Raw genomic sequence first — 23,652 nt, forward strand, 5'->3', positions numbered from 1 at the left:
TGGGAATCTATCGCCCAGACTTTCTCCAGGATCTTTGACTTGGGAGGGGAGGGGACATTGCTAACCTCTTCAACTGTTTTCTATTGTATTCTGTCAAACTCAGCAGCTCCAACGTGGAACTAATGAGATGATGTGTCTGAAATGCTTTGAAGACTATAAAGCAATGTATTAACAAACTTGGTAATATACCAAACAAGAAAATAAAACTTGGTAAAGACCCAATGATGGATTATTATGTTCAGATTCATTTGTTTATTCAATTGAGAGACAAAAATCACTAACAGTATTTAGAGGTTTTTTTTTTTTTTCATTTGGAAAGACAAAAGATGGCATTGTTATTCCACACACATTCAAAGAAAATGATGTAAGTTTGGCTGTGTCCACATTTGTGCCTTTAAACAGTATAAAAAAAAGAAACCAGCCGGGCGGGTGGTGGCGCACGCCTTTAATCCCAGCACTCGGGAGGCAGAGGCAGGCGGATCTCTGTGAGTTCGAGGCCAGCCTGGTCTCCAAAGCGAGTTCCAGGAAAGGCGCAAAGCTACACAGAGAAACCCTGTCTCGAAAAACCAAAAAAAAAAAAAAAAAAAAACCAGGCAAGTTCTAGAGCCTCTGCTTCTTCCCTTTATATCGACAGCACCAAAGCTCTTAAACTTCAGAGTTTTCCATAACATGGTTTAAGGTGTGTGTGTGTGTGTGTGTGTGTGTGTGTGTGTGTGTGTGTATTGCTTGTATATGTCCATGAGGGTATGTGTATGTATGTGTGCATGCAGGTGTGGAGGTCAAAGGTCAATGATGGTGTCTTCCTCAATCATTCTCTACCTTATTTTTTAAAGAGATTTTAATTTTTTTGTTTTTAATTGCGTGTGTGTTGATGTGTGCATATATGGGCAAATGGGTGTGAGTGTCTATGTAGGCTCCTGGAGCTGGAGATACAGGCAGTTATGAGCCCCATTCCCAACATGGGTGCTGGGAACTGAACTCTTGGCCCTTGCAAGAAGAGCATGAGCCAACTTTCTACCCCTCCACTTAATTTTTTTGAATCGGCATCTCTCAGTGAAGCTGGGAGCTCTTCCATTCAGCTGGACTGCTTGGCCAGTGAGCTCCAGAGATCGACCTGTCTTCTCCCCAGCACTGGGATTACAGACCTACTCCTGGCTTTATGTGACTGTCAAACTCAGGCGCTCCTGCTTGTGTGGCAAACACTTTAGTGCTGGGCCATCTTCTCAGCCCCAGCTGGTGAGATTTTCTATTAGGCAGAGCATCGAAGTGTGATCTTCCTTCCTACTTCACCGCATTCAGTGTGAATTGGGAGTGAACCGCTCAGTAGTTAGAGCTACTTGGGAGACACACATTATCTTTAGCACATATCAGTGAAACCAAACAATGTGTACTGTAGTCACTAGGTCTAAGAACTCAACTTGCAAAACAGCCGAACAGGAGGAGCTTGGCAGCAAAGAGGGACGTGTACTTCCGGGACTGAACACAGGTGACGCTAGTAAGAAAATAGGAACTACATGCATTTGGAAAGCTTCATTGGAAGCGGCCAGCATTACCCTCTGGACATGCTGGTACAGGCCTGGGATACTAGTGCTCCAGCATGCAGGTGGCAGGGGCAAGAGGATTGTTTTGAGTTCAAACCTAGCCTGGGCTGTATATAGCTAGACCCTGTCTCAGAAAGTCCCCCAAGTAACAAAAAATGTTCTACCTATTCCTAGAATCCTGGACATGATCCTATGTTGAATATCAACATTCTGTACTCTCCACACTACAAGATATCAGTTGCCAAACAGCCATATGTATGTTGCATAAAAATATCTAACAGAAGTCATTTTTCCCCAGGGAATCTTTTCAGTGACGAATCCACATCCTGAAATTTTTCTAGTTGTGAGAATTGAAAAGGTGCTGCAGGGCAACATAACTCACTGTGCGGAACCCTACATCAAAAACTCGGATCCAGTAAAGGTATTGTAAAACACCATTGGTGAAGATGCCTGCCTGCTTAATAGAGAACATAGATTTTACCAGTATTTCAAATGGCACTGTCTGTGACTTTGGGAGAAAAATTATTTTCTCTGAGGACTTTTTTCACGTTGTCTGCTGTGGGAAGCTGTACCTCTGTCGACTCCTGTCTCTGATGTAATGAGGCTAGACAGTGAGCACTTCCTCAGTGTATTGCCTTTGAAGGGCTGCCATTTGTCATGCTCCATTTCATTCTTCGTACTTTTTCAGTGTTATTCCTTCCTTGCATGATGTGTTCACATATACATGGTGGGGATTTTTCATTGTTTTTTTTTTTTCTGAATGTTCTCAAATGGCCATTTTTGTCATTATCAAAATCTCTAGATCATGCATCTGACTGTTGAGACACCATTTGCTTGAGGCCTGTCCTCTCATGCTAGAAATAAGAAATCTGAGACCCAGGGAAGGGAAGTGTTTGTGGAACAATTCACTCATAGCACTACGGTTACTGTCTATTTCAGAGCCATCAATCTGTTGTATGTTGCATTTTACTGTTATTCAAATAACATGTATTAAGTAGCGGATGCTGAGGAGACATGACTAATTTGTGGGGGAAAGTCTTTGCAAGGTACACAAAAGCCTCTAGGCTTTTTGTGTCCCTAGGGATAAGCATCCAGCCTGTGCTTTGCTGCCTGGTTAGGCCTTACAGACAGCTTATCGCCTTTGTTATCTCTCACTGCCTGTTCAAACAGCGGCTGCTGCCCGCACGAGACTAATTGCATTGACTTTTGTCACTTGTGCCTTATCTTGGCAGTAGAAAGGTCAACTGTATCTAGAGCACACTTCTTCCATGACTAATGAGGATCTGTCAGCAGTGTGGAAGGAAATACATGTTAATACTGCTCCAAGTGTTCCTAGCAGAGGACGGTGGTACAGAGGAGTCCTACATCTCTTTAGTCTGTCTTCCGTGGAGAAAACAACATGCCCCAAAGCATTCACTTTTTGGTTAGGGATTTGGCTCAGTGGTAGTGTGGAAGGCTCTGGGTTTCATCTCCAGTCACTGCGCCCCCCCCCCCAAAGGATTTTAAAAGAGATACTTTAGTCTTGGAAAATGGGTAGCAGGGATATGTTATATTTTAATATTTTATTTATTTATAGATGTTTCTTCCTAGATTTTGGTGTTTTATAATGATGACTTGGGGGGAGGTTTGGGGGGTGAATCCATGGCAGACTGAACAAATCTAAACTCATCTTCTTCTTTCTGACCACAGACAGCCCAGAAGGTACACAGGACAGCTAAACAAGTGTGTAGTCGCCTTGGACAATACAGAATGCCCTTTGCTTGGGCAACCAGGTTCGTGTAAACAAAATTCTGACCCTTCTATTTTCGGTTGTCCGAAGTTGGGGACCAGTGTCCTTACCAGCAATTCAGTGGTCTATTTCTGGTAGGCCAGTTGTGTCTTGGGACACGTGGGATCTGTAGCTTCTTTCTTTAGAATTTTCTGTGCATCCAAGACCCCCTTCCAAACCCCTCTTGTGCTTGTGTAGTCTTGCTTTAGGGAATTTTTTTTTGGCTTGGGTTAGTCTGATGGATGCCACTTAATCTTATATTTTAATACAGCTCATTGCTAACGTGATAGAATTTTCCCCCAGAGAACTAAAATGTGTGACGAATTATGTACAATATGCCCAGTTTTTCAGAGTTGGCTGAGTTTATGGCTTTAAAAATTATCATAGAATCATTCTGGAATATGTACTAAATATTCGATGACAAAGAATGTAGTCATGAAGTGCAAGCTTATAATTAATAGATTTTTCTTGTTTCCTGGTGACAAACTCAGCCAACCCTTTGGGAATTGTGCATTTAGAAGCATACATTTTCTATGACTCTTATGTTATTGTAGTTTATGAAGGTATTTTATCCAAATCTTACAAATCTGCAGGCGATGAGGACTTGAAGCCTGTTTCTTGCTTATCCCCACTTCAAAGTGTAAATTCATCAGCTTGTTTGTGGTACAGCCTGTACAACTGACTGGGAGTTCTTGGGAAAGGGCACCATGTTCTGAATAATTCAATCAATTATGTTCACTGTGTGCTGGGGAATAGCACAAGGTAGGAGATTTGAAGTGAATCAATAATTCTGTCACTATTTATAACCATTTTATTTGGGGTAAGGATCTCAAAATGTTTCATGTACTAACAGATGAGAAGGCACTATTTTCCTTGTTTTACTTACTGGTTAAAACAAATGATTGCCAAGGATAGGTGAGTGGCAAAAACTAATGAAGGTTGACATTCCAGAAGGTAAAGTATGGCTTAGAAATATAGATATACAATTACTTGTAATGCTTCTACCTTCAAAGTCCATTGCTGCTGCTACTACTGTTTATTATTAATAGTACTCATTAAGTGTTAACTCTGTTCAGAACATACTGATATAAGTTCTTACTACATATTTTGCTTATTGATTTATTTTTTGAAGTACAGTTTTGCCATATCTCTGCTTAACCTAGAGCTCACTATTATGTTGACCAGGCTGGGCTTGAACTTGGAGCAGTCTTCATGCCTCTGGCTTCAAAATGCTGGGGATTATGGGCATGCACTGCCATGCCTGGCCTAATGTTTATTTTTTTAAGAGACAGGTCCCATTGCCCCATCTTTGGCATAAGGGAATGGAGACACAGAAAGATAGGAAAAGAAAATGAAACCCATGCCTAAGTCTTACAGCATGCGGCAGAGTAGCGATCAGGCTATGGGCTACCCGGCCTTAGCACTAACTCTAGGCCACTGTGGCATTCTCCTGCTCCCAGACAGTTACAGGAACTTCCTGATGCCGTTTGATCAGTTGAGAAAACTAATTCTGAAAGCTTCAGAGAGAAACTCTGATCCCCAGTTCTTCTGAGAAAGTATGCTATTTTCTCCTTCCTGGACTGTTTTTATCAGCAGCAGTAGCAAGAATTTACTCTAAATGTTTGTCTTTTAAAAGTTTGGCATTTAAAAAGTGTATGATAAGCCCCTGTTAGTAGATATAAATATTTAAAGTAGGAGCAATGGGCTCTGCTATGGAGAATTGGGTTTCTGGCTATTGCTACTTCCAGTGCATTAGCTGCTTATATATTACTTCCCATTTTAGTAGTAAAATAGCTGCTTAAAATGGTAGAAGAGGCCGGGTGTGGTGATGCATGCATCTTTAATCCCAGCACTCACGAGGTAGAGGGAAGCAGGCAGATCTCTGAGTTTGAGGCCAGCCTGGTCTTACATAGTAAATTCCAGACCACTCAGGCTACATAGTGAGACCCTGTCTCCAAAAAAAAAAAAGTAGGAGGGTAGGGCCTCAAAATAATATAACTATACTTATATAATAAGCTTTATATTAAATTATCTTTAAGATTCAATGCAATTTTTTTTATCAGTTTGTGATGATAAAACACATCACTTTTGATAATATACATACATTTCAAGAATCGACCTTAGTAAGTGTTCACAAATGTAACAACCACTTTAACCATGACTGATAAGGTATATAAGGAATATTTCTCCCCAGAAATGTTCCTCCTGGACCTGTCCAGTCACCTATTGCACCCTTACCCACCCAGGCAACCCCCATCTGACTGTCACGGTAGATGAAATTTTATCTGTCCTGAACTCACCATAGAAGTGGAATCCTGCAGCATGTATTCTTGGGGTTGGTTACTTATGCTCAGTGTATTTTTTAGATTTATCCATGTTGTGTGGTAATTCATTTTGGGTATTTTGTGTGGCATTCCACTGTGTAATATGCCAGTTTGTTCATTCCTTTACTAGTTGGTCAATTTCTGATTTATTACCAATTTGGAGTTATAGCAAATATATCTGCTGTGAGCATCCAGGTAGCATGCGGAACCATGTTTGGAAATAGAATGGCATTGTTGTAGAGTAAGTGGTGTGTGCATTGCCATAGCACTTTGACAGTTTTGCATTCTCATCAGTACTAGTTGAATTTATTGGCACTTCCAACTTTGTTTAAAAAGCTTTTCTACTGCTGTTCTAGACCCATTTTCAAAGACATTCAGGGCTCTCTGGATCTGGACGGGAGATTTTCCCCTTTGTATAAACAAGATAGTAGCAAGCTGTCAAATGAAGACATTCTCAAGTTGCTATCCGAATACAAAAAGTAAGTATGTGATATTATTGTACTCAATGAATAGGATGGATGAATTATCAATTTCTTAAAGTAGTGAATGTGAGTTATACATGGACAAAACTGAATGCTTAAAAATTTGAGTTGGATTTCAGGTAACTAATCATTCAATAATCATCATTTTTAGCCCTAAAATATTCTTGCTTTATACCTAGGCCAGAAAAGACAAAATTGCAGATTATCCCTGGACAGCTGAACATCACAGTGGAATGTGTTCCTGTAGATTTGCCAAGTAAGAATGTCTTGCAAATAAACATTGACGTTTGTAATTGGAGCTTGAGTACTTATCAGTAGGTTACTGCAGGTTTGCACAGTGTCTTAAATTCCTACAGCTGCCCTAACCAACAAGGGAAGGAGGTAGCTAGCAAAGGAAGTTTGGGGTCATACATTGCAAACTGAGGTCATCCTATATATTGTAAAGACCTTGAGATGGAAACAAGGTCTTTGTTTCCAACCATACAAAACAAATTTATTTTGTATGAATAGGGAGGAAGCTGGTGTGGCTCTGTGGTAGGATGTGGTGGGAACAATGGAGCAGGAAGTGGAAGTAGAGAATTGTATAGACTATAGTAACACCTTAGATTTACATTTTATTTTAAGTACATTGAGAAGTCACTAAAAGATCGTACACATGGAGCAATAGTCAATGTGTATTTCAAAACATGTAAGAGTGAAATAGATTGTTTTTTCATAAAAAATAGTTGAGGGGAATGGAGCGATGGCCCAGTAGTTAAGAGCACTTGCTACTCTTCTAGAGGACCCAGCTTCAGGTCCCAGCACCCACATCTGGCGGCGGCTCACAGCCACCTGGAACTCCAGCTTCAGGAAATCTGACAACTTGGCCTCCGTGGGTACCTACACAAATAAATAATGAAATAAATCTTTAATAAAATAATTGAAATCTAGGCAGGAGTTTATGAATATGCATATAGATGGTCATTGCAACATTCTTTGCATTAGAGGGGACTTGGAAATTAATAGAATCAAGATTGTCAGTATGCTTCAAGGACATATGGCACACAAGTACCAGAGAATTTGGTGCTCAGAATTTGTTCAGTGAGATTTCGGATAAAATGTAAATAATTGAGATTGAGTTGGATACATACTGTAGGATTTTCATTTTGCTATATAAAATGTGCAGAGAAAGAAGAGTAGAAGATGCCACACTCAAATGCCCATGCTACTTATCTGTGGGTAGTGGCATGATGGATCGCTATTGTAACCTCTGTTCTGTGCTCTAGAAGTTCTATTATTAGTATGTATTGCCTTAGTAATCAGAAAAAAGGCAACCAAAATGCTCACTTTAGCCTGGGTCTTTTTTGTCCATCCACATGGTTCTAGGTCTACAGTAAGGACAGTCTCACAGCCCTACAGATTGCTCGTAACCATTACTACAGTGGCAGCTTCACAGACCATATGGTTAAACTGCCAGAGACTTGGTGGGTTTTATTTTATTATTGGTAACACACCATAAGGTCTGTAATTTCAGAAGGCATCCATTATTTCTTTAGTGAAAATTTGCACCTGCACCAAGTTAACGTTTTAAAAGTGACTCTCCATGAGCTAATTGGAAGCATAAATTTACTCTTATTCCTTTCCCTGATACCAATAAAAACTTGCAGCGAAAGCTGAAATTGCAGCCACGGGAGGGAAAATGCAGTGAGTTTCTTTGCAGAGTTTAAATTTGTCAAAATTATGATGTGTTATATTTGGCAAGGCATTCGATGTTGAGAGTGAAATAACACCCCATGTCTGGTGTCACAGGTCCCATGAAGATCACTGTTGTGTCCTTTTCGGCTTCATAGAGTTGTTTGACTTTTTGTCACCAACTAAGAACTCTGTTTTGAAGTCATTCTTTGCAAACACAATCTGTGTATATTTTTACAAATGCAGGCATGTGTTAATGACTGTTAAATTGCCTGTCCTATGCTTGCTTATTTTTTCCTACCATAGATTGTATTACCTCTTCATATGTGCCCCTGAAGCCTTTTGAGAAGACTTGTCAAAATATCACTGTGGAGGTTGAAGAGTTTGTTCCAGAAATGACAAAATATTGTTATCCATTCACTATTTACAAAAACCATCTGTATGTCTATCCCTTGCAATTAAAATATGACAGCCAGAAATCATTTGCCAAGGTAAGGAAACTATACATTCTTGGCGTCTGCAATGTTATTTGCCGTCTACTCTACTCACCGTGTGACTCACTTTGGCTGATTCATGATTTTAGGCTAGGAACATTGCCGTCTGTGTAGAATTCCGGGATTCGGATGAGAGTGACGCCTCTGCGCTAAAGGTTTGTTTCTGGTGTCGATCAGTGTGTATTTTGGGAACAGATTGTAGAGATGAAAATTTTAGTACTTGATGGTGTCATGCTATAAGTTTAATGTGCTAGAGTGACAAAGGTGATATTTCATTTTCTACTGTGAAGTAGACATTTTACATGTGAAGTAAAGAATTGGTTTCAATAATCATATATTACAAATTGGGGAGGATCTGCAACTGGGAAGAGGGGTCAGTTTGGGCTGGGGATGTTTATTTATATGGTGGTATTGCTCTGTAGTAGAGTACTTGCTTAGCATGCACAAGGCCCTGGGTTCCATCGCAAAAGGGAGCGTGGATAAGGTTGACTTACTCCGTTTTGGCATTTGCTTCACTGGGGCCTAATCACAAGGTCACTCCTTTATGACTTGATAGTTTATAATGTTCCCTTCAGGGGACCTTATAATGTTACCATCAGGACACCTTAAACTCCTTTCTCTTTGAAACCTGAAGAGGCTTTTTGAGCTGACAGAAGCACAGCAGGATGGCTTTGATCTGAGGTAGGACTTCTGCCCCAGGGCTGACCAAACAGTACCTCCAAACTTAGTTCTGTGATCTCCGTAGCATCCAGTGCAGCCATGGATCCCCAGCATCACATTTTCTTTTCAAACCTAGTGGTCAGAAGCCTGAGACAAAAACCCCAAACCAGGTAGCCATCACCAAGTGTGTGTCTGGTTCCTCGCTTCTAGCTTGAGTCTAAGTCAGCCAAATGGCTGAGTAGTTATACTCAAACCCACTAGAGAAAACTACCTATGCACTCCCGAGTAAATTGGTGAGTATCCTATTGACCCTATGTTTGAAAGGAGCCCCTTTCTCAAAGAGAACATTAAATTAAATTAAAGATGCAGTGGATTTTTTTTCTCCCTCTGCTTGTCTCTTCACTAGAAATAAGGACAACCTGCCTGCAGCATCCTTTGATATACTTTAGAAGCCCTCTGGTCACGTCTCAGCAGTTCTTGGAACATGCCTTGATAACTGTATTTCGGGAGAATTGGCTGTGGACTCATGGAGTCACAATTTCATTTCTTAGCTGGCCTAGAGGCTCTGTATTCATCCTTAAGCTTACTGAGTCAGTGGGAGGAAGAAAATCAGAGTAGTCCTGGAATGGGAACATCCCAAGGAACCATAGAAAGCCTTACCATCTAATACCAGAAATTGAGTGATTTTGAAAAAAATTGTGTCTCATAAAATGTCACATTAAAAAATGTAAAAAGAAGCTGGGCACACCTTTAATTCCAGCCCTTGAGAGGCAGAGATGGGGAGGCATGCAGAGAGTTCCAGACCAGCCAGGGCTACATATAGTAAAACTTTGCCTCAAAAAGAAAAAGATTTTAAAATGTAAGAGAACAGTAAGTTTGTCTGGAGCTTAATAGACATTTGATTTTTTAATGTTTAGGTTGGTGATTTTTAAAAACACCTTTTTGCCACTGAATAAGGAGCATCCAAACAATCTTGCTGGCTAAGGTTCACCTGTCTGTCATATTAAGCTCTCCAAGTGAAGAGCCAGAAGCTTAATAGAGAGGATCTCTCTTCTAAAAGAGAGGAGCTACACGGCCTCTCACTGTGGCCAGAAGTTGCCAACCCTTCTGTGGCACTGTCTGGGGTGCATCTGGAATGACTACATTATGCTTGAGCCTGCAGGCTCCCGATGGTAGCTGAGCGGCCTCGGCCGCAGCGCCCCCCCCCCCCCCCCACACACACACACACTGTCTCTGAATGTGTGTGGGACTGTAGCACCGTGTTAGGAGTGGTGACTCTCTCTCCTTCTTTTGCAGTGCATCTATGGAAAACCGGCAGGCTCTGTTTTTACCACAAATGCTTATGCCGTGGTCTCGCATCACAACCAAAATCCAGAGTTCTATGATGAGGTAAAAACGTAATTCCAGTTTTTACAGCAGCCCTTTCTAGTTCCTTTTTTTTAAATTTTCAAGCCATTCATCTGCCCGTGTAATCCCTGAATGTTTTGTTCCATGAAAATAGAAAATGTCACATCAAAAGAAGAGGCTCCTGCCTTCGTGGTGTCCTATGATGACAGTGAGAGATTTATTCACAATTTTAAAGGCTTCTCTGAGTTAAGATAAACTAGGACATAAATCTCCAAGTGGAGCTGGGATTCTGGCCCTCCATACTTTCATCAGACTGGCTCTGTTTCACCACTTTCTCTTTGGGGGGGTCTTCATTTCCTTTCCTTTCAAATAAGAAATCCAGCCGGGCGGTGGTGGCGCACACCTTTAATCCCAGCACTGGGGAGGCAGAGGCAGGTGGATCTCTGTGAGTTCGAGGCCAGCCTGGTCTCCAAAGCGAGTCCCAGGACAGGCTCCAAAGCTACACAGAGAAACCCTGTCTCAAAAAATCAAAAAAAAAATCAAATAAGAAATCCAGAGCCAGGCCTGGTGCTGTAGGCCTGTAATCCCGGCTATTCTGGAGTATTGCAAGTTCAGGGCTTCCCTGAGCAACTTAATGGGAACGTATCTTAAAATAAACATTAAAAGGTAAATATAAACCAAGCATGCTTACTCACCTATAATCCCAGCATTCGAGAGGCTGAAGCAGGAAGATCAAAAGTTCAAGGTCATTCTCAGTGACATAACAAGTTGGAGGCTGGCCTGGGCTACATGAAAGTATACCTAAAAAAGTTAGTGAAAAGAGATCTGGAGATGTAGTTCTCAGGTAGAGAACTTGCCTAGTATGTACAAGGCCCTGGGTTCAAACCCCAGGGCCAGAAATGAACTAATTAATAACTATATAAATGTGGGTGTAGGTTATGAAACTAGAAATGAGACCACCAGGATAGAGAAAAGGTGTTGAGGAAAAGGGAAGAGGGGTACACTAGAGAATACCTGTAAATGAAGTGGAAATGAGGCTGAGGGGATAAGGGGTCGAGGTGGAAGGGTAGGGGGCAGCAGGGCCATGGTGGCAGCAGATGGAACTCTACTGTAGAAAAACTGTCTTTGGAAATGCCATAATGAAACAAAACTTCAAGTGCTAATTTAAAAACAAAGTTAAATAAATACATAAAGTAAAATTAACTAAATCCAGAATAGCTTTTCTGAGGGCATGTCTAGCTCTTTCCTTATGGTATTAAGTGGGAGGGGACAGCTTGCCTGTAAGTGAACACCGGAGGGACAACGCTGCACAGCTGGGCGCCACAGTCCCACTGGCTTCCCTGCCCACCTCACTGTGAAGGGAATGGCTGTGAAGGGGAGTGCTGTGGTGTTCCTGTCTAGTCTCTCTGGCTCTTTCTTTCTGACTGTTTCTCTCTTTATATCTCTTTGAATTGCCCAGTGTGCCTCTGTCGCAGCCTCTTCTGGCCTCTGTATATTTGCTTATCCAAATCTGCAGACTGCTTTTGATTCCTAGTGTTTGCATGTGGCCTGAGTGGGCATCCTGGGCCAGATTCTCTGCTCTGTCTGCCTGGGCCCTAAAGTCTCCATTCTTGGCTTGGTCCGAAACCATCCCTTCTGCTGTCAGGATTTCTCCCTATCCACCTGCTCCTCTACGGAGCATCTTGCCCCAGCTTTGGGCTTCACTCACTCTTTTCTCAGTGTACTTACCCTGGTTTCTTTGGGGGTGGGGAAGGAATTAGTAGTGCCTTACATTTTTGCTACCCAGGGGGAGAGTATGTCCATGTTTATGTGCAGTAGAGCATTAGATGCCCAGATGGTCTGGATGCTGTGAACAGGCATGTTCTGTAATGAAGTATATCTATAACAGACCTTGGTGATAATACTCCAAGCCATGCCTTATATGGACTATAATTGGACCAAATGTCTATCAACTGTTTCTTACATGTAGCTCTATAACCAGTGCAAAGAACTAGATTGCATAATAAATCAGATATGATTTTAGACTCTCTAAAATAATAGACTTTTTGATTCATTCACTATATATTGACTAGGAAAAACAGAAAACAGTTATTGTCATGTGTATATGTAGGGTATGTATGGTGCCTAAGCTAGGGCATATGCATCAAATCATTTAAATTTTTAATTTGTCTCTTATCTGCTAATAGGAGGTATAAGCGTGAAATTGGTTTTTAATTAGAAAGTCACTTGAAATCATTTCTTATAAGCATCTTTTGAACCTAAATTTTTAAGTCATATGTGACTTCTTTTTGTTTGCTCAAGAATAAAGTTACTAGCCAGGCAGTAGTGGCACATGACTTGAATTCCAGCACTCATGAGGCAGAGGCAGGCATATCTCTGTGAGTTCAAGGCCAGCCTGATCTACACAACAAGTTCCAGGACAGCCATGGCTGTTACACAGAGAAACCCATCTCAAAAAACCAAAAAAAAAAAAAGTATTTTTTTCTAGAGAAATTTTTTGTCAGCATTGATTTGTGGCATTTGTACCCTAATGCCATGGTATTTGCACATTGTTCATAAGGTTTTTTTTTTCAGTGCTTGTTTTAAATGGATTGCACTGGGTTACAGCATACCTGGGTATAAGGATGTGATTTTTAATCTAGTGTTTTAGAAAATCCTGCTGCAAAGTTGAAGCTGGGAGACTCCATTGAACTCTACAGAAATAAAGTATTAAGTCAACAAAAGTATTAAATCCCCACAACTCAGGAAAATACTGCTGTCAAACTGAAACCGACCAGAAAAATATTTGAAGTATATTGAAATGATAGCTGCTATTTGGCCACTTGGCTTGTCCTTCGGGGAGGGAGTATTTTGGGACGACATGGTGAAACTGACCTACACGGCTGATAGTCCAACCTGAGAACTAAAACAAAGCAAAACAAACTGTCATATGTATATTTTGCTATCATTTCAGATCAAAATTGAGCTTCCCATTCACCTGCATCCAAAACATCATTTGCTCTTTACTTTTTATCATGTAAGCTGTGAAATCAACACGAAAGGAACAACTAAAAAGCAGGACACAGTGGAAACTCCAGGTCTGTGTGACGCTGTTTAATTATATGTTGGTTTGTTTACTGTGGTGTTGGGTTCAAAGCCAGGGTCATGTACTCTTTCTGTAAGATTAAAATCTTGTCATCAAGCTGTCAACTACTTCACTCTTTGACCAAAATGTACATTTCTGAGTTACAAAGTCATTGCTAAGCCCAGCACATTGGTGTATACTTGTAGTCTCAACTACTGAAGAGGCGAAGTGTAGAGGATTACTGGAGCCCAGGAGTTCAAGACCAACCTGGGCAGCATTACAAGCTTCATCTGAAAAAATTCATTGGCACAAGAGTAATTATATGTTGATTTTATTATCATGTGTGTCAAATATCTTTGTCCAAATGCTTGTCAGCGCAGCCAAACTACTTTAAGCAACATAAAGTGATAATGCTGCTCTCAGGGAAAAACACATATTATGATACAGTGTTGTTATGTCTTTTATGTAGAATTGCCCAGCAACTAGAATTTTCCAGTTATGCTTATTGTGGAAGAGAAAAGTAAGCCCAGAGCCAGGGACATCTGTGAGCTGGAGGGAGATTGGGGACTGCCTGTTGCTAATGAGAACAGATTTAATGAAGTTGAATAAGCCTCAGCACTGAGGCACCCGTTCTGGTCCTGTGTCACGAAGGCTTTAAATAACTAGCGGAAGACAGCTTTAGAAGAACATCCAAGACTGTGAGCATAGCCTGTGTCGCTTACACTTCATGAATGTCAGCATGCCTTGGGATGCATTCATTCAGCAACTATTTCTGCATATTTTTTCTGTGAACTATATTAGTAGATACTGTAGAGAATGTAGTAAAAAAATCTAATCTAGAGCTTGCCTTAGGGTTTCTATTGATGTGATAAAACACTATGATCACAAAGCAACTCGAGGAGGAAAGGGTTGATTTCAGTTTGCAACTTGTAGTCCATTATGAAGGGAAGTCAGGACAATAACTCAGAGAAGAAACCTGGAGGCAAGAACTAAAACAAAGACCACACAGGGGTGCTGCTTACTGGCATGCTCCTTATGGATTGCTCAGCCTGCTTTCTTATAGAACCCAGGACCACATGCCCAGGGATGGGACTGCCCACAATGAGCTGGACTCTCTCCCTCTGTCAATCATTAATCAAGAAAAGGCCTGATAGACTTGGCTATAGGTCAGTCTTATGGAGGTATTTTAACAATCGAGGGTCCTTATTCCCAAAAGTCTCTATCTTATGTCACGTTGACAGAAAAACCAACCAGGTCAGAGCTCATCTTCACTGAGCATATGATCTAGTTAGCTACATGGGTTCTATGCAGACATTCAGTCTAATAGAAGATAGATAATAGTGAGCACTGAGAAAGTTGTGATACCTGAACACAGACGAGTGAGTTACTCAGCTGCTGACAGGACAAGTGGCTATGACTCTGGGAAGGCTTTCAGGAGATGGTATTTGAATGAAGTCTTAAAGGATAGGATTGAGCTTGGCAATGCTCTGGTGGCTGGAAGCTGGGGCATTCTGGGATGAAGGAACAGCGTTTACAGAGTCAGAGTAATAAGGGATGTGGACAGAAAAGTGTAAGTACTTGACAAACGTAAGAGCCCAGGATGCTGAGTGTGGAACCACAAGATGTCCGATTGAAGAGCATTCTGGAAAGCCTTGAATGCCAGGCTGTGAATTGGACTTTCTTTTGTGACAGGGGTGGAGTTTTTGAAGGGCTACTGACACCAGTACGCGCTGTTTTGGAGGAAAATGGGCCAGGAAGCAAAGTGAAGGGCAGTGTAAGTTAGAGCAGGAAGAATCAAGGAAGAACAGAAGGACACCAGTTGGGGACCTGTTTAAAAGGTCATAAAAAGAAAGAGGATACACTATGACCATATCAGGAAGAAGAATAAAGAATTAATAGAAAAGGAAAGTCAAGTGTGGAGGCTCATATCTGTAATTGCAACACTCAGAAGGCTGAGGCAGGAGGATTGCCATAAGCTTAATGCTAGTCTATGCTATAGAGTATGATCCTGTCTTTAATAAAAAAAAGAAAAAGAAAAAGTTTAAAGTTTAAATACTCCCAGAAAGAAACTCTGTTGGTTCCTTATGAATATATCCAACCATCCATGGGTTAAAATATTATTTTCTATGTGTGTATATGTTTATTGTGCATATGAATACATAAATGCATGACCAGGCCAGAAGACAATCTCCACTGCCATCCCTTAGGTGCCTGCCACCCAGTCTTCTAGGCCGACTGGATGCACCTGCCTCCATCAGCACCACAGGCTGGGAATTGTACATGGCCACACTTGACTTTTTAAATGTGGGCTCTAAGGATTGAACTCATGTCTTCATGTTTGTATGGCCAGCATTTTACCTACTGAGCTGTCTCCCAGTCCCTGTAAATGTTAGTCTTAAAAATTGCATCTGAAAGCCAGGCTGTGGTGGCGCACGCCTTTAATGCCAGCACTTGGAAGGTAGAGGCAAGTGGATCTCTGTGAGTTTGGGGCCGGCTTAGTCTACATAACTAGTTCCAGGATAGCCAGGACTATGTAGAGAGAGACCTTTTCTCAAAAATTCCCAAAAAAAAATGCATCTGTACTAAATGCATACAGGCTTCCCCCCTTGTTTTTGTCCCCTAATTAGTGGAGTAAAACAATTATTTACATAGCATTTACATTCCAGTAGATAGTGTATGTAATCAAGGAATGCTTTGAAATATACAGGAGGATATGTGTAGTTGAATCAAGCATGCACAGATTTTACTATTGCTTGGATGATCTTTGACCGGTCAGCCTCCTGCAGATTCCAAGGGATGACTGTGTATTTATTGTACCTGGCAAATGTCTGAACTTCCAAAAGAAGATATACCAGTATGTGGCAGGTTTAGGACTAATGTGTTTGGGAGAGTCTGAGGGGGAGTTTGAGGGATACCATCAGGCAGCAGGACTGAATATTAGGGATCCTCATTGAATCTGCACTTAGTTTAGAGCAGTAGCCTGGAGAAATGGGATGAGAACAGAACTATGAGAATCTATGCAGGTACTTTCCTCCAGAGTGATAAATTGCAGTTTCCTCATCCAAATTCTAGACAGAAATGGGCAAGATGTTCAGCGAAGCATGAGGTGGTGATTCTTCATGCCACTCATCCATTCTAACTGCCCACCCTTTAAGTGGCTTCCTACCTTTGAGCCAGATGGCATGCTTGATAGTATATCTTTACAGCTTCCAAGTGCTGCCTATGAGTTTCAACTAAGGGACACACTTGGCCATGCTCTGATAATTCACGGTGCAGAACTGTCACCTAAGCAGATTCATGCAGACAGAAAGTGGATTGATGTTGTCTAGGGATGGGGAGTAAAGGGAGGTTGGGAGTGCTTGCAAAGGTCGGTCGAGTTTCTTTTTAGAGTAATGAAAAATTTCTGCAATCCTTGTTAATGGAGCAACTGCAAATTCGCTAAAAAATAGCATACAAATTATAGCTCAATAAAAACTCCATGAGGAAAAATGTTGTCTACAAACAAGAAATATGTTTCCCTAGTTTCTAGTTTGGAATGTTTTCCATTGGTAAAAGTTTCAGAGTATCGAGAGTGTTGCTTCTTTCTTTCCCTCCTTTTTCATTTGCCTTCTTTCTTCTATTTTTGAGATTATAATTACATCATTTCCCCCTTCCCTTTTTTCCCTCCACATCTTTCCATATATCCCTCTCTACTCTCTTTCAAATTCATGCCCTCTTTTTAAATGTTATTGCATGCATATGTGTATGTTTATATATTCCTGCTCAGTCTGTACGTTGTGACTTGTATGTATGTGTTGCGGGCTGACCGTTTGGTATTGGATAGCCAGTTGCTGTTCCTCCCTGGGGAAGGCTATTTTTCCCACTCTCAGCAGTCCTTAGTTGCTGTAGTTCTTTGTGTAGGCTTGAGGCCTCGTAGGTTTCCTGACATTGTCATTTATAGTGGTCCTTCCGCACACTTTCCTGCTTTGTCTGAGAGCAGAAGTCTGGGAGAAGCACTTTTGAAGTTGCGTTGGAGAAGATGCTCTTCAGACATGGTACAGCATCTGTGAAAGACTTTAGACTACTGAGAGAAAGCCATGTTTTGGTTGGCTTTTAAGAATAAAAACATTTGCCAAATTAAACATGTACATGAAGACATTCTAACCAGATTTGTGTTGACTTCTGTGTTCACAGTATAAACACACACATGCACACACATGCACATGCGTGCATAGGCATTCATGCAAAGACTTTTAAAGACTTGAAAAGCAGTGGATTTGCAAATGCTCTTCAACTACCATCCCTTCTCATTTGCCAGTCCATCCAGAGCAAGGTTGGGTTGTTTTTTCTTTTCTTTTCTTTTCTTTTTTTTTTTAACAGCTGAGTTAGAAATACTCAAAGCCCAGAGTAATCCGTATAATGGAAATACTGACACTACACAACTTGAGTAACACAGATGGCTCTGGTTAGTATAGCAAAACATAAGGAGTTTTCTAATCGAAAGCCAAGATTTCCCTTTGGGGGGTAGAAGTGTTAAGAAATGTAGAGATGGCAGGGAATCTCTCAGTGGACTGAAGTCATAAACACTGTAGCTTGGCCGCATTTTCCTCCTCCTCCTCCTCCTCCTCCTCCTCCTCCTCCTCCTCCTCCTCCTCCTCCTCCACCTCCTCCTCCAGTCAGGAAAACTCTGCCTGTCTAAATGATTGACACTTTTACTACCTTGGATCAGTGTACACTGTAACCTTGACTTACGACCTTAATTCTCCATACTCCCGTATCCCAGGGTTACCGTAAGAGGTTTTTGAACATATGATTGCTGTCTGAGATGGTGTCAGCTGGGAGACTTTGAACTCTGAATAGAAGGATAGAAGGATCTGAACCTTCTAAAACATGAGTCTACTCAAAGAGCCCCCAACACAGGAAGATAGTGATGTCATAGGCACATTTTAAACTTCAATATATTCATGTATTCTGAGGCCAGCCCCTCAACTCTTTTAACAGAGAAAGCTATGTTGCTCCCATTTTTATTGCCAAAGATACAGAGCCAATAACTTGTGAGTGGACAGGCTGGGATTAGGAAACGATCCAAAAGCATTGTTCCTTCCCTGCTCCACAGTCGCCTGTCACCTGGGCTCCCGCATGCAGATCCCTGGAAACGTCATCATCTTGCCTTCTTCCCCAGCTTGCAGACATTTGCGTAGCTAATTGCATTTGTGATTTCGTCTCTTATGGTTGATTATTGTCTTGGCAGTTGGCTTTGCCTGGGTACCCTTGCTGAAGGATGGGAGAGTTATCACGTTTGAACAGCAGCTGCCAGTCTCAGCCAATCTTCCCCCGGGCTACTTGAATGTGAATGATGCCGAGTCAAGAAGGGTAGGGGGTGTCTGCCTTTGCACAAGTGATTGTGTTTTAGATGTTTACAAGTAGACTTCTGTTGGTGTGGTTTGGGACAGGAATACTCAAATATGGTCTGAAGGATAGTCCCCCTTCACAAGGAAAGTCTGTGCTCTGTGTTTACAGCTGATAATTCTACTCACTTAAAACTGGATTTGGGGCATGACTTAAAAAATAAAAAAAGCCTCATCTATTTAAGTAATTCATTTTTTTGGTGGTAATTTATATAAATCTTCAGAGGATTGGAAATCTAAAATAATTTAGGACACATTTATTCTAAAGGACATTTATTTTCTCCAGTATTTCTTTGGATGAATCTAATTCCTTCCTTTCTGGAATCTGTTAAAATGCATGGGTAGTACTGTAAGGGGTTCATGTGTCTCTTGCTATAATATAGATGTTCATGGCTGTATTTTCTATGCAGCAATCGAATGCGGATATCAAATGGGTAGATGGTGCAAAGCCTTTGTTGAAGATTAAGAGCCACTTAGAATCAACCATTTATACGCAGGTAAGCTGCCGCACTCAGATTTCTCAATCTGAATACTGGAATATGTTTCCTCATTAAACTAGATTATTTTTAATCTCCCACCGTTTGGAGAAATTGAACTCTAAAAGGCATGTAGAGGCTATCATCACCATTTTAAACCTGAAAAAACTGAGGCTAAGTCAAAAGAGGTGGTTTACCCCAAGGCCCAAAATAACAATTAGGAATTCCAGTTCAGAATATACATTACATTTTCCTACCTCTTGGTGTGGCCCACACTGTCCAGAAAACTGACATGTACAGACTTCATATGGGATAACTGGACTCCCCAGCAGAGTGTCATGGCAAAGTTGGGTACTGAATACCAGAAATGATTTGCCTGGGAGCTTCCTTCACCTGCCATTTCAGACCTCTGTTCCTGCTCGTTTCATTAAAAGAGAGAAGCATCTGAACTGGATAGAACACACTGGGTTTTTTTTAAGGCTTAAATAAGTGTTTACCTAGTTGGGCATGTTTAGCAATTTCCAGCACACACCAGTTTCATCCGGCTATGCTGCTTTATATGATAGTCAAGAGGACTTCAGGTACAAAACATACATTGGCAGAGATGGCTCCAGAGTCCAGGCGTTAGAATACCGAGATAGATAGGCCGTCAAGATGCCAGATCAGGGAGAGCTGGAAGCGTGTGCTTGGGAATAATGAATCAAATCTCATATGGCTGTTTCCATCTGTGTTCCAGGATCTGCATGTGCACAAATTCTTCCATCATTGCCAGCTGATTCAGTCAGGCTCCAAAGAAGTTCCAGGGGAGCTCATTAAATATTTAAAGGTAAATGAACAGCAGCTTTCTGCAAAAGGTTTGTTTTCCGTGCCTTTCTGCTGCTGCATTTTGACATGGAAAAAACGAACTAGGCAAACGGTTGAAAATCCTTTGGGCCTCAGGAGGACACTTTCTCTTTTGTACTTTTCCATCAAGTGGCTGCTTAGAAGCAGACAACAGCATGGCTACATTAGGGAGAAAATATTATAGCCCAAATTTGACATCATGGTTCAGAAACCTTTGGATATGAGTTGCTTTTGGGGTCTTGGCTCTTCCTGCCACTAAAGGAGAGCGTGCTGTGATGGGGAAGGGCCAGAAAGAACACAACCACTTTTCCTTGTAATAAAGTGTCAAATGGTCCTCCTGTGCCCATTAATGGGAGACTCTCATGAGGGCCCACTAAACATAGAAACATTGTCTGCACGTGGCACAGGGGAGGGAGTCTTAGGGAATCTTTAGGATATCATACTGTAGCAGACAGAGAACCTAATGGTTGGCTTATTCACTCTGTGCTGTGACTGTGGTGTGCATCCTAGGACCTGTTTCCATTGCTTTCTCAGTAGGTCAGCTGTGGGAAATCTGAGGCATTTTGATCTGAAGAGACTACAGGGTTTCCCTTTATCCATATGCGGTTGCCTACCAGTGGCCCCGGGAAACCCTTTCTTTCAGACAGATAGATAGCATGGCCTGAGACAGAGCGTATGGGTCCGGAATCATAAGCTGATTTTGTGTCACAGGGCTGTCATTTACTAGGTCTGTCACAGAACTTCTCTTGTTTGTCCATTGGGATAAGAGTAATACCCATCGGTCACGAGGTCATAAGGCTTAAATAAGATGGCTCAATCTGCTGGGTCATAATTGTTCATGACACACGACTCCTGGAGGGCTTCCTGGGAAGCAGGCATCAGGATCTAAGCAAAGAAAACAGCATGTCGTATCGAGAAGCTTCACGTCTCGTAGAGGGAATGAGCATAGAAATGAGCAAGTAGAGATGTCACATCAGGCGATGCTAGAGGCTGTAGTGAAGCAGTGCTCAACCTGTGGGTCCCCGCCCCACAGGGGTCCCCGCACCACAGGGGTCGCATATCAGATATCTTGCGTGTCAGATATTTACATTGCAATTCACAACAATAGCAAAATGACAGCTATGAAGTAGCAACATCAATCATTGTATGGATGGGGGTCAGCACCGCATGAGGAACTGTGGTAGAGGGTCATAGCGTTAGGAAGGTGGAGAGCCACTGTCTTGGAGACACCAGAAGCAGTCAAAGGAAATGAGGACTATGCTAGACTTTCTGTCTTACACAGGCCAGAGAGAATGCCTCTGGTAATGTGATATTTGAGCGGCAGCTTAAAGGAAGATGACAGCCAAGTGCATGGCTGGGGAAGGACTGGGAATAGCCAGCAGAGTCCCTGAGGAGCTTCGCTGAGTGTATTGTGGAGCAGGAAGGACGGTAGTGTGGCTGGTGCACAGAGTGGTAAGGCCTGACCTGGAAGCAGCTGGGGAGCCTCTGAGGCTGTAGTGAGGAAGTTTATTTTTTGCAGTTCAGATAGGAAGCCTTGCAGGAGTTTGACAAGTGTACTGGCATGATTTGCCTTTGATTCTTCTGCTGTTGTTGTGTTGGAAATTAAACCCAGGGCTTTAATTTCACACATGCCAGGTACTTAAACACCATACCATGAAGCTATAGCCTCACTTTCTGGTAGTTTGTATATATGTGTACATTCATATGTGTGTGGATACCTGTGTGTATAAGGATGTGCAGACACGTGTGTGTGTGCATGTATGTGAAAACCAGAGGTCAATCTTGAGTTTTCTCAGGAGCTGTCTACTTTGTCTTCTAAGACAGAATCTCTCACTGCCTTGAGCTCACCAAGTCAGCTAGGTAGGCCTGAGAGCCCCAGGAGTCTGTCTCTCTCTGTCCCATCCCTACCATTGGAATTACAAGCTGACAACACCATGCCCAGATTTTTATGTTGGTGCTGGAGATCCAAATCAGGTCCTCATGCTTGGCTGGCAAGCAATTTATCTACAGAGCTATCTGCTCAGCCCTGTATTTTATTTCTTAATTTTAACACACCCTTGCTAAATTGCCCAGACTGGTCTTTAACTCATTATATAGCCCAGATCGGCTTTGAACTGCCAATGCTCCTGCCTTATCCTCCCATACTGGACTGGACTGGACTGGGATTATAGAACAGAGCTACTCGGTCAGGCTTGAATTTAGTTTTTGTTGTACTATCCTGCCTGCCATATAAAAATGTTCAATTTTGGTTCAAGAGAGATGATCAGTAGTGGCTTTTGACCTTTAGAAGTGTAATAGTCATGTAACTTTCCTTTTTTTTTTCAGAGCTGAGGACCAAACCCAGGGCCTTTCGCTTGCTAGGCAAGCTCTCTACCACTGAGCTAAATCCCCAACCCCATTTGTATAGTCTTTTTTTTTTTTTTTTTTTGCTTTTTTGAGACAGGATTTCTCTCTGTAGCTTTGTGCCTTTCCTGGAACTCACTCTGTAGCTCAGGTGGGCCTTGAACTCACGAAGATCTGCCTGCCTCTCATGTAACTTTTTCAAATCTAGTCCTTAGTACTGTCTAGGAAGATTCCAACTATATGGATAGATGGTTTATCTGTTAAGGCCATTGTTTTTCCTTCTGGAGGGAGCTTTTTGAGAATTTTCACAGAGTGGTATGGGATACGACATCATTTTCAAATACTGGTATTTCAATTTAACAAGATGTACGCTGGCGTTTGTTTTTAAGGGTGTAGAATGTCTGATAGTTATACAATGCACACACACCCTCTGGTGGCAGTAAGTGAAATGGCATGTGATTGTAGAAATAGTGCAGAAAGGCTTGTGCAGAGGTTTCTTTCTGTTGTTCCTGTAAATGGCAGTTTCATGAATTCTTGTATTCCTTGAGTTTTGTTATGTATTTAGTACCTTTGTGCATGCTATGAGGCTTGCAGAACAGCATAACTTCAGTATGGAGATTACAGCCTAACCAAAGACACAGCAAAAATAAGTTAGCTAGCAACGTCTTCATAATACAGAGGACCACCGAAAGACATATGTGATTAAATGTTACATGTCTGATGCAGACTACAGGTATTAAATCTTCGGACTACAGGCATTAAGTATGCAGGTCATTGAGAAGCCAGTGTAGAGCAGGGACTTCCATTTTGCCTTGCCCTCCATTGCTTATTTACTTATTCAACCATTCACCAAATATTTATTAAGCACCTGATGTGGCATTGTTCTGGGTGCTGGGAGTGTAAACTGGGAGAAACTCAGACAGACCTAGTTTTGTCCCGCATGGACTGCTTATCTTCCTTGTCTGCCTGCCGTTTTCTGCTTAGCTCACATTCTCTGCCCCTCGAAGCCCAGTTGCCACTTCTTTTGTACATGTTGAACCCGTGCCTGTCCTACTATTTGCTGTTTGTACTACAGTGACTCAGTTCTATGTCTTTGCCGCCTTTAGACAGTGAACTGCTTAATGGTAGGAACTGAGTTCAGGTTGTTTTGTTTCTTCTCTGCTGTTTGGCTACTGGAAGTGCACTCAGTACACCTCTGTTGACTGAGAAAATGAAATGGCTTCACTGAAAGGAGGATTTGAATTTGCCTTGG

At 41.8% G+C, this 23,652-nt stretch overlaps 1 protein-coding gene across 3 annotated transcripts in view; it reads left to right on the forward strand.

Moving 5' to 3' along the window:
- Dock11 (dedicator of cytokinesis 11) overlaps positions 1-23,652 on the forward strand; it is a 187,185-nt gene that overhangs the window by 83,304 nt on the left and 80,229 nt on the right. For all 3 annotated transcript variants that reach the window (XM_052738112.1, XM_052738113.1, XM_052738114.1), the window contains exons 13-23: positions 1,840-1,962; positions 3,231-3,313; positions 5,990-6,112; positions 6,295-6,371; positions 8,093-8,277; positions 8,370-8,435; positions 10,237-10,329; positions 13,241-13,364; positions 18,582-18,703; positions 19,149-19,235; positions 19,951-20,040. In XM_052738112.1, the coding sequence (XP_052594072.1) occupies positions 1,840-1,962; positions 3,231-3,313; positions 5,990-6,112; positions 6,295-6,371; positions 8,093-8,277; positions 8,370-8,435; positions 10,237-10,329; positions 13,241-13,364; positions 18,582-18,703; positions 19,149-19,235; positions 19,951-20,040 (1,173 nt within the window). The remainder of the gene's footprint in view (positions 1-1,839; positions 1,963-3,230; positions 3,314-5,989; positions 6,113-6,294; positions 6,372-8,092; positions 8,278-8,369; positions 8,436-10,236; positions 10,330-13,240; positions 13,365-18,581; positions 18,704-19,148; positions 19,236-19,950; positions 20,041-23,652) is intronic.

Source organism: Peromyscus californicus, unplaced genomic scaffold (assembly GCF_007827085.1).
Source record: "Peromyscus californicus insignis strain IS unplaced genomic scaffold, ASM782708v3 Scaffold_10__1_contigs__length_136768540, whole genome shotgun sequence".
NCBI classification, from domain to species: Eukaryota; Metazoa; Chordata; class Mammalia; order Rodentia; family Cricetidae; genus Peromyscus; species Peromyscus californicus.